The 15,004-nt window shown below is 50.6% G+C and overlaps 1 protein-coding gene across 3 annotated transcripts in view; it reads left to right on the forward strand.

Moving 5' to 3' along the window:
• The window catches only part of LOC146197593 (uncharacterized), a 225,800-nt gene extending 214,358 nt beyond the window's left edge, over nt 1–11,442 (forward strand). The window contains exon 6 of one of the 3 annotated variants that reach the window (XM_084599505.1): nt 9,119–11,433. In XM_084599505.1, coding sequence (XP_084455631.1) covers nt 9,119–10,703 — 1,585 coding nt within the window. In that variant the 3' untranslated portion in view covers nt 10,704–11,433. Of the gene's footprint in view, nt 1–9,118 lie in introns of all 3 variants that reach the window. The other 2 variants (XM_084599504.1, XM_084599506.1) reach the window with 2 other exon arrangements.
• The last annotated feature ends 3,562 nt before the right edge of the window (nt 11,443–15,004 follow it).

Consider the following 15,004-nt stretch of genomic DNA (forward strand, 5'->3'; position numbering starts at 1 on the left):
TTATTAGGGATAGGGCCTAAACACAACTGAAACTGAGAAATCGCTCCAACACAAAATAGCAAAACAGTGTCATACCACTGCGGGCAACATGTTCAGAGCTGAGCTGTCGGGTCGCAGCCAGGTGCACGGTGGTCGTCGCTTTCCAGAGTCACCTATTGCCCCCCCCCCCCCCCCCCAAAGAAAAAAATAAACATAAAAACACATATTCTATACATTTTCAGCCAATCAGAAAAGGTGGTGTTTCAGCCAGCGAGGCAAGTTTATGTAAACTGCAAGTGTATGTAAACGAGGCAAGTTTATGTAAACGCGGCGCCCACAGTAACAACGACACGGCCGTAGACACACACATAAGCACCATTTCCACAAAAAAAAAAAAAATAGTGTTCACTACATTCGTATATAGTGCGTAACCACACAGTTCTACCTGTTTAATGTTTACTGATGCTTGTCTACTTACGACATACTGCACTGCACACTTTTGCAAGTCATCTTTGATGACATCATTTCTAGTTACGACATGCTACATTACTTTTGCATGTCACCTTAATAACGTGACTTTGATGACGTCATCAATTCCCAATTACGACGCACTACTCCCCTTACAAGTCATCTTAGTCAGATTACTCGATGACGCCATCAGTTTCCAATTAAGACATACTACGCCGCATTGCAAATCATACTCGCTCATGACACATGTCTCATACCGCGGTGGCGGTGGTGAAAAGCCTTTACTACATTTTGAAGAGACGTTGCTTGGGAAGCCGTCCCTAGTGAGCTGGCGGCGCGGCTCAGATGTTAGCGAGAAGTGTAAAAGATACCGCGCCTTTCCCTTCACATAGCAATTAGCAAATTACGCAGGCTTTGCAAGGTACCCGCGTATACTGTCAGAGCGCCTGAAGATGTTGGTTGGAAAAATGGCGCCCGCGAAATATCCGAAGCTGGCTATACGCGACAATATCACAGCTGCTTCATACCATGCACCTGCGCTGTTTAGGAAGTACACTTCGCCTGGCTGCATGCACCCAAGCCCTCGGCTCAGTCCTCAGCACTAGGTTGTCTGGTGGTTTCATGACTCGGTCGAGGATTTTGACCTTGCGTGGTTGATTATGCACCGGTAGAATTTTGTGTTTGAAAAGCCGTTGAGCTGGGCACCTCCACACCTTCCTGAGAGAAGACAGCACACCGCAAGCGTTGCGACACTGCTCATCCTATACTCCAAAACGGTTCACTAGACAAGCTCATTATCTTACTTGCCCTGTGAAAGAGAAACAAATACGCATGGGGTGAGATTACAAGTCAGGTCTCTTGGCCATTTCAGTCACCCGCTCTACCGATGAATTTTAGTCGCCGGGGTGTGTGTACGGAAACATTACACGCTTACTGCACAGTGCTTTTCGTGGACACATTCGTGAGATGTCAGCGCAGGAGCGCTAATTTTACACCGTCGCCGTCAGTTTATAATTCCGTTGTATGCGAAGGCGTTGGCGAACAGAGAACGTGTAGTCATAGTTGGTAAAGTGTTGTCCAGCCTTGCGGCGCTTGTAGTAACGTGAAAGGCGCCGCGACGTAACCGCGGAGCGAACGCTGAAGGTGACTGCGCCACTCACACGTGCCGCCCTAGGCGGGGAAATCACCGCGAGCACGCGTAGAAATAAATACGAGCATACATCGGAAATTTACAAAAGGACAATTACAAATATTAAAATCTTAAATCCCTGGACAAACGCAGTGACGAGAAACGTAATCGTCCAGGAACTTTTCTTGTTTTTTTCCTCCCTGCCTCTCCTCCTATTCCTACTTTAATCTTATACTACTTATGGTTTCTTGTTTCTCAGCATACAATTGATGTTGACAGACGTCTTGAGTATCCCATAGCGGAGGAAGCTCTCAGGACATATAGCGCTCTAACTACTCACTTAGGAACTGGCTGGTACATGTCCCTCATATATGAAATTGATCAACAGCTTGCAGAAAAGAAAGAATATATTTTTTATTTTCCTAGTAACGTTGATTTATTTTCGGACTTTGTATACTAAGAAAAAAGTAGATGGGGCACATGTCACGGATAAGCATACTGAACTGAATGCTCAAATTTTGTTCCCTTCTATGGGGAATAGACCTGCGTATATATTATATGTACATCCCTCTTCTTTGGTGAAGTGCTTGTTTGGTGCACAAAATAAATATAACATCTCAAAGGAATTTTAACTCCTGGAGTTCTCAGGCGTCCACCGGTAGCGCAGCACCACATTGTGCTTTTTACACATGTCCCGCTAAATAATGTTTCCCACTCTTTGCGGTGACACCCACCGAGTTTAGAAGCCCCCCCCCCCCCCCCCCCCCCCCCCCCCTGCTTTTATTTGGTTTGAAACGCTGTCGTGCAATAGCAAAGCGCACGCATGCAGTTATGCCTTGGAGTCGCGCGGCGCAAAACTTTGCTGCCGTGCAAGTAGTTCTTCGCACCGAGAAAGCATCTTCCGCAGGCGCTTCGACCAGCATGCAGCCGCGCCACCGTCTGGGCAAAGCGTCTCCCGTGTTTAGCCGACGGACGTCTTTCTCCCTTTCCTAGCTCTAGGGCACACGGCCTCCTCCGATATGGAAATCAGCTGAAGAAAAGAGGAAATTTTCCCGTTGTTTCGCGATGCGCGGTCGCACGCTAACGCGTAAGCACCGGACGCGCACACTGCTTTCACCCAGGGAGAGGAGCGCGGCGGCGACGGTGGAGCAGTGCGCGCGCGCGCGCCGCCGGGGCGGAAGATGGCCTAGCGCCGCTGCTCTGCACAGTAGCTGCTCGGCTTCCGCACCCAAGAAAGCGGAGGAGGCTCGGCCAGCGGTGGCGGCGGCGAAGGCCGGGCGCCGTGGCCCACTTGGCCACGCCCTGTCCGGCGCTCCAGTTCCCGCGCGCCGCTTCCACTCGCCGCGGGGCGCGGTCGCCTCTTCGAGGTCAACGACCCTCGCTTTGGGTCCCGTGGGTGGGGTGGAGTTCTGACCATTGGTCGGTGCAGGGTCGCACCGCCCATCTCTTCCCTCGGCCACGGATGCGCCCGGGGTCACATCGAAGGAGATCTCCCCTCGTAGTCACACCCCTTCCCTGAACGCTTCAATGGAGCTCACTTTCTCGGATGGCTCTCGCTCTCCTGGGCACCATTTCGCCGCCGCTCCGTCGGCAAAAAGTCGAAGACGTCAGGAAGTGAGCGCTCAAGGCCTGCCGTTGTCGACAAGGGATAACTTGCCCTCTCATCCTATGCCCTTTCTGTTTCTCTCTCTCTCTCTCTCCCTCCCCGGCCGGCAGGAAACCTGTCATGCAAACAGCTTTTGTCACAATCCTTCCCCGTATCGTATCGTCGGAAGCCCGACGAGGTTACTGTGTTCCTTGCACACTTGAGGTACTCTGGGACGTTCCAGAGGTGGAAAAAAATTCTTACCTGACGATTTTATCTTGGCGACCGTTATATGCACCCCTTATATTGCACTGATCATAATTACTTCTGGTACACCGCAGAACCATGGCGTTCGGAAAGACGAACTAGAAAAAACAAAACAAAAAAAAAACAACAAACAAACACCTATTCACAAAGGCGGGCACTGATTCATCCACTCAAGCTGGTCGCCATCCTTGAAGGGTTTCTACATATTACAAAACTGTATGCGTTTTTATTTTTTCAGAATTGTTTCAACTCTCTTTGGACTGGATTTTGAGACCTAAGCTGCTCTTGAACATGACTAACTATACTTTGCGTCGTCACCTTTCGTCTTGCACGTTATGGCTTGATTTGCAACTGCCGCATTCAACCCCAATGCTTACAACCACTCTTACTAGCACCCTTTCATTTATTCGCGGCTTGCAAAAAGGATCGCGTCACTGAAGAAGGCACGACTGGCCCTCACGAAGGTGGGCGCACCCGTAAATCGGAGCGACCGCTCTTGTTTGCCGAGCGGCGTTGGCGTAAGGCTGCGGCGAGGCAAGTGGAAAGCTGAGGGCAAACACTGCGGAGCAGCACTTGACAGGAAGGCGGGCTCAGACGTTACGGACGCGCTGAGGCGCATTCTTGTGCCGCCGCTCAGCGAAAGCATGTGTATTAGGTGCGCGATTTTCAGACGGCTGCTTCGCCGAGCCGACATTCGGATTTGTCCATTGACCCAGAGGAAGTCGTAGCCATCGCTCAAGTCGCAGGCCGTTCCCGTGCGTAGCACGTAGAACACTGACAGCGTGTCCGGAAAACGCCCCGTGTCCATGACAACGAAATTCAGAACCAGACGACGTAGTACCGTTTTTGTGGTAACTGCGTTTTCTATCATGCACCGCGACAGTGATCTCTATTAACGTGCAGTGCATTCAACTGTTGCGTGGAGTACTCGCTGTAATGATTTTAGTCGGGTTGGTTTTTTAAACTTGGTTGTGGCACGAAGGAGCATTTACTATCTGATACTTTTTCGAATCCGCCCAAGGCTAAAGAAACAAACAAAAAGGCACAGGCAGCTTTTTTACGTTTCTTAAAGGGACATATGTCTTTATAGCACTAAACGACACGGCGAAAAAGCCAAGCCTCGCTCTCCCGTAGTCACACAATCAAGAAGAAACCGCGCCAGTTCCGAAACGCCGTGTTTTCTTTCTTTTTCTTCTTCTTCTTTTTTTTTTTTTTTTGTAAAAGAACTTGATTGACGTTATTCGTCTTTCTCTTAAATTGCCCAACCGGACTGACTTCTGTTGAATGTTTTCTTTTGAGTCGACTAACCGGAAGTTGTGAAATGTAAAATGCTCGCCGTTAATTTAGCCCAGCGTATCGTAGAGAGAGTAAACATAGAGCGCCCTCACACTCCTACCTAGACAGGACGATGGCGTGAAGTGCGCAAAGATCACCTAACCCCCGTAAGCTTGAAGCCACACTTCGCGGCCAGTCTTCTGAGGTCAGCCGTGCGTTTTAATGTATTGATAACCAGCCTTAATTGTTACGAGAGGAAAAGCAGTGTGCTCGCTGCAACAGGGGTCGAAATAACATTGAAAGTGACTTGTTCTGTGATGAAATGGCGTCGGAGTTGTATAGTTGCACTCGTATTCTGCAGCGCTCGTCTAGCGTGAAAAGGCAAAGCTGCGCTGCTCCACAGGAAACTTGCGGTACTGCAAACTAAACCACAGGACACAGTTCTAAGAAGTCTGGAGTCACAGAAACCGTATAGACTGTGATCCACTGTGGTCCCATGCATGCCACAGGTATCTATATGACCGCGGACAGTGCGGCCTCGAACGATCCTAAACGCGTGGTAACTCGTGTGGTGGAATGCACGTATTTAAGTAGGGGCTAGCTCACAAGGTCTTTCATATAAAACTGTTGCTGTAATTACTTCATCTCGACCAAAGGTTGCTATGGAGTCTTTGTTGTTGCTCTGTCAACTCCTGTCGACCTTCGAAGGTCGTGATGTTGTTACACTCATTTTCGCCTTCCTTGTTTCCCCGAAAAGAGCGTCGCCACGAATCCCGTTGCTGTTCTCTTGTCCTTGTGAAGTTTTTGCATCTTAACGCCAAAAAATTCCTTTGCCATAAATCTGGCCCCACGGTCGCATAATTCGCGAGTTTGGAGCAGTGCAATATCTTATAGCCCAAATGCAGTATTACTCCTTTGAGTCGTCCCTACCAAACTATTTGGAGGTGCTTTCTTTGTCGTTTTCTTTCAGCATGCACACACTAACCGTCGAAAATGTACCAGCGGGAAGGGAAAAGCACTCGCGAGCCTCAAGTACTACGGTGGTGGCGAGAGCGTTGGTGATGATGCATACTTCAAGATTCCTTCGTGACACAGTGGCCGCTGGAGCGCATGCCAGTCCGGTGCCGCGGAACAGATGAATGCCCGCTCCTATCATTCCGTGTGGAACACCTCGGAGGCATTGAGGCACAAAAAGACAGCCAAATAAAACGCGAAAGAAAGGCAGGGCGGGCTCCAGAGGACCGATTGTCCGCCGCTGACGACGAGGTGGCTGCCGTTCACGCCGGAGAAGCGGATCGACGAGCAAGGTCTCCCTTTCCCCGGTCCAATCGAACGACCGGCAGCGCCCATACGGCAGAATCAGGTCCAGCTCGCGCACAGCTGGGCGCGAAAAGCGCACGGGCGGCGATTTCTTAGCGCCCACGAGCAGCGGTGGTCTGCGAGTTTCGGACCGCGACGGAGAGGAGGTGGACGGTTGTGCAGTACACGCCGGTGGTCGGTGCTGGGGTTGCGGTGGTTCTGTGTCCAGCAGCAGGAAACGACGCTGGGAGAGAGCCCGGCCTCGGTCACGCCCGGTTTCGCTTCCGTCAGCGGCGGCGGCGAAACCGGGCCATCGCACGGGGCGTTGCCTCGGGGCCGGCCGTCCTTGGGATGCCGATGGGCCGCCACTGCCGTAGAGCTGCTGACCGGCGCCGGCGCGAAGGTCGCCTGCCGCTCTCCGAAGGAGACCGCGCGGAGGACTCGGGATCGGCGAGAAGTAATAAACGTACACACGCACAGACACACAACGCCCCGTTGCTGCAGAGTGAGCGCACTGGGCGCAGCCTTCCGTGGCGCCGCCGGCGAAGACCTGTCTTCCTTTTGAGTCATCTGCTGGACTCTTTCCAGAAAGCTTGAAATCTCCGATTCAAACGCAGACAAAAACAAAAATAGCTGAAGGTGTTTAGAGAGCACACCACTATTGACCAGTACCCATACCCACCAAATCAACAGACGTACTACCATCCGCTTATTGAAGCTGTACCTAACCTGTAATAGGATCCAGAAGTAACCAATACCGAACGCCATTAATAGCGTCAACTTTCCTAGATGTCAGTATTACTTAAAGGCGTAGACTCCCGGAAGAGAGCTACACCGGTAACGCCATTCGTGCACAACCTGGGCGGCTTGAGAGCATTTCTTTTTACCGGCGACAGCGGAGGCAGGGGTTTGACGAGATGCCAGTCCGCAGCTTGGCTTTCCACTCCAGATGCCAGACGAAGCGATCACGAGAGAAGCGTGCCAAGGACTGGAGAATATAAGCGAGCCGTCCTTATCGGGGCAAGGCATCTGCATACTTGGCTTCAAGATCATCCCAGATTCACAGGAGCAGTGCGCGAGGGAAGGAGATGGCCGTTGAGATAAACGGACGCTTATTTTCTACCGCGCCCGGCTAGGAAAAAGAGACAAATGAGTGTGTTCTTTCAGGGAGAACAGCTGTCGACAGCCGAATGGGCGCTGTAAGGCTCAGTGATATGTACGATCTGAGCCTGATCTGTTTGACAGTCTAGATTTTGTATCAAAATCCATGCTTGGCGGAGCCTCTTAGAGCTCGAATTTGCAGAAATAAGAAAGCCATATATGGCGATAAATTTACGTGAGAACTGCGTACAATGAATGCCTACACCTTTTGCACTGTGCCCCGCCTGTGTGGCGCAGTGGTTACGGCGCTCGACTACTATGCCCAAGGATGTGGGATCGAATCCCGGCCTGGTGGCCGCTTTTCGATGGAGGTGACAAATAAGGTGCCCGAACGCTATGCGATGTCAGTGCAAGTTAAAGAAGCCCAAGTGGTCGAAATTTCCGGAGTTCTATCCTACGGCGTCTCTCATAGCCTGAGCTGCTTTGGGACGTTAAACCCCACAAACCAAACCTTTTGCACTGTGATTATTTGACAAGGAAACTTTTCCAGATTTTGTGGGATAGTCGTGTGTCACCTCAATAACATCGTCGGTAACACCACCCCTGTCGCAACGACATTAAAAAAAAAAAAGCATGTGACATTACCACTCTGGATTCACAAGGTCGTGCCCTGTCGAATGGGAATTGAGTATTCTGTGTCCACCTCTGCTCTAAACAGACCAATGTATCTGTGATAACATGATCAAAACATGTAAGGACTCTGTGGGCCCAAGCAATTTTCGTCATTCCTTTTCCCGGAGGAGAAAAGGTGGAGCCTTCTTATTTTCCCCTGAGGAACACCTGAGGAACCCAAGGATATTAAAACTTACAGCATTAAATAACCTAGATAGTCCGTCGCCATTTATGAATTAGTTGTAGTATGTCTCTCACTAAAATGCTTGCCAAACGTGCATGGACATGCAGGTATATATATATATATATATATATATATATATATATATATAACATCATGAAAGTTCGCAGCGCTCAAAACAGCGTCTGCTGCGAGCTTAGCTCAGGGGTGCCGCCCGCGAGAGCAGGGGGTGACGGGACTTTGGCAATGCGCTAATCCTTGATCGTCACTGTAGGTCTAAATTGTCTTGCATCGAACCAGTAGCGGATGGCGCTTTAGAATTGGTCAGCGCCGCAGTAAATGATCAGCTCATGGCACTGCCTTACTGTTCGCCCCATACTAAAAAAAGCGAGGATTGATTCTAGTGATGCCTTAGAAATCGAGCTAGCGGGCCGTGTGAGTAGCCCCACGATGGCGGCAGCTGATACGAGGTGATGTGAACGGACGAATGTTTGTACACGAGTTATTCTTACAACTAACCTAATACAAGTCAGCTATCCTCAAGAAGTGTTTAATTCTGACATTTCTTTATCCAAGTTGGGGCCCATTATTTACAACAAATTTGATCACGCTTTACTTACACTGGCGTCAATTACCTGCCGCAGTTAAAGTGCTGATTTGGCTTGGAGGAGACGTGATGGCGGCGGCAGTGCTGCAACTGGACAGCGCTTGAACGCTTACCGCGCCTCGCACGGCCATTAGACACTGTGCTATAAATAATTAAGTTAGCTTCATGCACATTTTCTCTTCTGATCACAATCTTTCTTTTTTTTTTTCGTTTGTTGCACCCAAAGTGTCGTTGGTTATTGTAACCGAGAAGAGTGGCGAGCTGTGATGAAGACGAACCGTAATTCATTGTAACCGCCGTTAAGTTTGGTACCCGCGCTTAAGCCCGCGGTGTACTTGGTACGTCCACTTGGGCGAACATTTAGGCCCTGTTTTCACAACAAAGCACTTTTCTTAAATGTGCGGCAGTCAGTATTCCATCAACCTGCACCTGACATGTGGTACGCCGTCCGATAGACTGCAGGTGTGACTGCAATATAGCTTGGGAAAGTGTCTGGTATACAGTGACAGATGAATTTTCGCAGTGCTGATGATGGCGTCTTGTCCTGGTGCGCAGGTTGGGCGAGCACGTGACGCGGTGTCCGGCGCGCGAGTACCGCTGCGACCAGTGCCCTAAGGTGTTCAGCTGGAAGAGCAACCTGATCCGGCACCAGGCGGCGCACGACGCATCGCGGCGCTACGTGTGCGACGCCTGTCGCAAGGTGTTCACCGACCCTTCCAACCTTCAGAGGCACGTCCGCTCCCAGCACCTGGGCGCCCGGTCGCACGCGTGCGCAGAGTGCGGCAAGACGTTCGCAACATCGTCGGGCCTCAAGCAGCACACGCACATCCACAGCAGCGTCAAGCCGTTCCGCTGCGAGGTGTGCCTCAAGGCGTACACGCAGTTCTCCAACCTGTGCCGCCACAAGCGCATGCATGCCACCTGCCGCATGCAGATCAAGTGCCACCGCTGCGGCCAGGGCTTCGCCACGGTCACCTCGCTGTCCAAGCACAAACGCTTCTGTGCTTCGTCGCCCGCCGGCGGCCGCGCGCCGCCCGAGCCCATGAGCGCCGCGCCGCTCCAGCTGCTCTTCCCGCTCCTGCATCGCGCCCCGCAGGCCCCATCGCCCAGCCGCCGCTCGTCCGGCTCCGAGGACGAGCCCAGCAGCAGCAGCCTCGAGAGCGACGCCGAGCCCTTCAGCTCGGACTCGGAGCCGCCCATGGACCAGCGGGCCTCGCCCAAGCAGGGCGCCGTTTGCCCGGAGCCCGGCGCCCTGTGCGCCCAGCAGCCCGCCGGCTCGTTTCCGGCCGCGGTCGCCGAGGCGCCCTGCGACCTGTCGCACAAGGCGCGTCTTCTTCACGAGCCGGGAGCCGACGAGCCGCTGGATCTGCGCACGAGACGGCCGCCGGCGGCGCTCCCCGCGGCGCCGGCCGAGCCCCCGCAGCCCATGGCCCACCCACGGCCCATTCCGCCGACGCTGTTCTTCGACTCGCTCTACCGGCACGCCGACAAGCTGCCTTTCCCAGCGTTCGCGCCTCGCTTCTCGTTCCTGAGTCCGCTGCTGGGCGCCTCGCTGGAGCTGATGCGCGCCGCGCCGCCGCCGCCTCGGCTGCCGCCGGCCAAGACGGCCGACGGCGCGGCGCGGCCCAAGGAGCGCTACTCGTGCAAGTTCTGCGGCAAGGTGTTCCCGCGCTCGGCAAACCTGACGCGTCACCTGCGTACGCACACGGGCGAGCAGCCGTACAAGTGCAAGTACTGCGAGCGCTCCTTCAGCATCTCGTCCAACCTGCAACGGCACGTGCGCAACATCCACAACAAGGAGAAGCCCTTCAAGTGCCCGCTTTGCGAGCGCTGCTTCGGCCAGCAGACCAACCTGGACAGGCATCTCAAGAAGCACGAGGCGGACGGCGTGCCACAGACCGACCGGTCGCCGCGCCGCGACGAGCCCTACTTCGACGAGATCCGCAGCTTCATGGGCAAGGTGACGCAGCAGCAGGCGCAGCAGCAACAGCAGCGGCCTTCGACGCCGGCGTCGCCCGACTCTTCGCAGCCGAGCGTGTGCAACTCGCCCGACGGCCGACACTCGCCCACCTGGCCCCCAACCTCGCCCAGCGTGGTGTCCAGCGAAGACCAGCCCGGCGTGCCTTCCTCCGCGCCGTGATCGGGGACTTCGCTGGCACTGCCGCCGGTAACGCTAGTCAGGACTTGTTCAGAATAATATATCTTCTTCCACGGCGGCGATGCCGCGTGCGTCGAACTGCCGCGCTGCGCAACCGCCTGTGTTCGTCGTCACGTCTGTGGCTCGTCTACCCCAAAGACAATCCCTTTTTAACTGGGCCCAAAGCCTCCGCGGAAATGGACTTTGCCGCGGACTCTTCTTGAGCCGGCCTAGAGGCTCGGCCTCGGACTTGCGAAGTCGGTTTTTCGCGTGTTTTAATTTAAGTAGCGATATCGTGTGCGAGAGTTGGGGCCGTGCATGGCGAGTTCCTCGAAGGCCTGTTTTGTGCTGAGGAGTGGCAGCGCCAAGGGCAGATCGGTATCTGTGGGCACCCACCTGTTCTCATTAATAGATCACACTGACTCGCCGGCCACGCGCTAATCGCGCGGCTTTGCGAACATGGGGCGAGTTGAGAACGAATGGGAGCCATCAAAAAGCAGGCTACACCAAGCAGTGCTCGAAGCTTTCGGTGAACGGTGCAGATGAAGGTGCCTCGCTGCCAATCGGTGCAGCGACGGCGATGATGCTGCGTGATCGGAAAGGTCGCCTTCTTCTTTCTTTCCCTCTTTTTTTTTCATGCTCAGCAATCACTTTTCATAGTTGTAATTAAATGAGGTCTGATAAATATTGTTTTGGAAAAAGTGATCGTCCGCCTGCAGTTTGTGTACAACACCGGAGACATTCTGCAATCCACGTCGTGCAAGGTATGGTGACAGGTTGCGATGCGCCACGACGGCAGCCAAGAAAGTTAACAACCACGCCTGGAGCCCTGAGCCAGCGGCTCTGGGGGCAATATGTGTGTGTGTGTTCGTCGAGGGATTCTTCCTAAAAGGTCGTCCCGACCATTAGGAACAGTCTTGCATGGCCCTGTCCTAATGTTAGAGCCGTTACGGGCGTATTCGAAACTTTGAGACTACGTGTCTGCGCTGTGCTTTTACGTAACTGCGCTGATGGCGGATACAGTTATGTGCGCGAAGAACTCTGAAAGCGCGTGGTTCAAAAGCAGCCATGCAAATGCGCGAATGGACGTTATGTAGATATGACGGGAATCAGCTTATGGAAACATCCTTTGTCTGGCCTTCGTTGGCTTGTTTCTACGCGCTGTTTTTTTTTCTTATGTTTACAAAAATTAAATGGCATTTTGGCAGTGGGGGTGGGGGGGGGGGGAAGCGGAGCGGGTGAGAAGGGTAAAGGTTTTGAGTAATAATCTTATAAAAATTCCTTAGAATGTCTTATAGCCTGTACAAAAGTGCTTCTCGAGATAAGAACTATATAAAAGAAGAAAACGCAGCAAATAGAAACTCGCATTGTGGCTAGGCACGATGATCCGTTAGACCTATGAATGAAGTGGGAGGCATTGTTGAAAAACCATTCGCACGTGCATTCGCTGGCTAAAATATTGGCTGCAAATGGCGACTCGTTCGTAAAATAGTCAAGACATCCTAATTACTACAAATCTCGACATTTATTCCTCGTGCTGGCTGCAGCCAATAACATGCTATCAGTTCTTGTGACATCACAAACGCAGTGTTGCCCGTACGAACTGCTTGAACTGAGACCAGAGAAAAGATATATTTGAAAGCTGATTCTCACAGGAATTATTTACAGCACAGCTACCAGTCTTGGTGGAAATGATAAATATGGGAAGAAAAACGGATAGTACAAGTTTCATGAGATCTCCTCCCCCTTTGCCATTTTTTATGCATAGAATGACACTGCTGAGAGCAGTCGTTAATTTCTTGATGTCCGTACCATAGTTCCCGCACTTATTTGCTCATTCTTCAGATATTTCTTTTTGCATACACGTGCAATCAATTAGCCGGAATGAGAGATGCCGCCCTTTTTCCACAGCATGCTGTTTATAACAGAACAGGGCGACACATCGGTGATTATACTCGTTCGTAAGGTGGAAGTTCTTGGCGGTTAACGTACAAGTATTGTTGAGTACAAAGCGAACTGCAACGTCTCTAGGCTAAGCAACAACGCCGGATAGTGCCAGAAAGCCCCAAACCACTGAGAAAAGGAATTTCTGTTGATGCTGCAAACGGGATCTGCAGCCATTTGCAGCGTAGAACACAGTACCACGACTACAAAGCGTGCCACTGTGGAGCAGAGATCCACGCCAGTGCACCAAAGAACCTAAGCAGTCACCGAGATTTTGACGTCGCAAAGCCCAACACTTTGTATACATCTCGAACAGGTTAGCTAATTTATTTTGATTATTATTTGTTCACAATACCCTTCGGCCCAAGATGAGTGCGGTATAGCATTCAAGAGTGTTGCGTGTGATCACTAATAAATATAAGCTCAACTTGAAGCCGACGTTCGCATTTACGAGGGAATGAGAATGCATGATGGAAGTTAAGCATCAATTGATTTCCCTTATACCGCGTGCAGATGTTGTAATGAAGATTTTATCTGATGGCCACGCAGGTTGCTCATGGTCAGAAAACGCGACGTTCGGGCCTTGAATAAATATAAAGGTCCGCGCTGACCGCTCCGTTTTCATGATTCCACAACCCCACAGTTTTATCTTAGCTTCCTGTATGTGTCAAGATGTGCTGTTGTACAGAAGACCGTGTAAATTGACTTCTTTAGCAAAGATACAGCCAAGCTTTCGTGCGTTTGTTCTACATGCCCGTGCAGTTGTTTATAATGAAAGCACAGTCAGCTATATAATGCTTTAAGAAAAAAAGAACAAGGCAGGGATATATTAAGAACAGTGTGCGTATTACAACCGTTCTTTCTCAGGCTGTATACGCTACAGCTGAAGCCAGTTATATCTTTGCTGCAGCGCGAAAAGTAAGATCGGCGATACCAGATCAATCGCACACGGTTACTGCGACCTCAGATACAAGCAATCACACATAAATTAAGTGCATTGGAATAAGTTAAGGCTCACATGACAGGCATCCTCAAGTTATGAATAGCTTGCTGATATCTACTAAAATAAAAGCAAGTCAAGTATTATATATTGGAATGACTTAAAGGACACATACATAGGAATGAAGAGTGACAGAAAGAGCGCCTACTACCAACTGAGTTTATTTTATCCTGTTTCTCTTTTTCCTTGATGGCTTGCTGTGCCTGCGATATGCTCTGGCCTTTGGAACACCATGATTAGTGTAGGATGGGCAACGTTCTAATCCCGATATGCGCCGGTGTATTAAAGATGGTGTCTTCCGCAATAAACTCAGTTGGTAGCAGGCGCTCTTTATGTCCCTCTTCCTTCCTGTGTTCGTTTCCTTTGCGTCGTCCCAATGGCTAGCGTCAACCAACAAGCACTGCAGCAAATACTTTATAGAAGTATTTGCTGGAGTGCTTGTTGGTTAAGTTAAGTATTTGTCGGTCTCAATCTTCTAGCACTCCTATTTAAGGTGAAAACCTTTATAAGCTCGTGGTGTGCGTAGAAAGTGTCCGTCCACAGATGGTGTCAGACCTTCACTGTCGAAGAAGGACGTGATTTATGAGTAAAAGAGTGGCTGCATGTTGTAGCGGTTAAAAAAAAAAAAATGTCTTTATGAGCAAAATTTCATTGATGTGGAGTAATGAGTTAATTAATTAGAGCCAAAAAGTGAATTAGACGTCGAAATAGCCATGGACGATGATATAGTGTGCAGACGTCAGACAGCAACGGACGTCGAAATTGTGCAAACAACGTGCAAAAACTTTGCAAAGCTTTAATTCAGGCCTCGTCATTGCGTTACAACATCGAAAATAGTCAGTCAAGAGCACGGTAGTCAAGAGCAACAAGGGAAAAAGTAGTAAAAGAGAAAGCAGAGTAAAACAGTAAAAAAGAGAGAAAAAGAAGAAAGAGTAAGGAAGAAAAAAAAGAAGCAAATGAATGAAAAAGCGGCAAATAAGTGCTAAGGGTTGCAGGAAAGGCTTTCGCCTTACCGCACTTAAGAGATATTAAGTGTCTCCAACGAATGTTTAATTATTTTATATATTTGTCAGACAATATAACTGCTCAGTATATGGGCCAAGAATGTGCGGGACATACATAAATATATACATGCCTTACACCTTGGTAATAAGAACTGCAACGCTGATCAAAACGAATGACGGCATGGATTAAAGGAAAAGGCAAAAGAAGACGTCAGAGTACATAAGGACACCTTATTTCTAAAACGTGCTCTATTGCTTGAAGCATATTCACAACTCTAAATACATCAGCACGTATATTCTTCAACCTGGTTTCAGCTCTACAAAACAAAAATAAAAAAAAAACAGCAAAGAACTAA

The sequence above is a fragment of the Amblyomma maculatum genome, chromosome 3 (genome assembly GCF_055883805.1).
Source record: "Amblyomma maculatum isolate TAMU_Amacu chromosome 3, ASM5588380v1, whole genome shotgun sequence".
NCBI lineage: Eukaryota > Metazoa > Arthropoda > Arachnida > Ixodida > Ixodidae > Amblyomma > Amblyomma maculatum.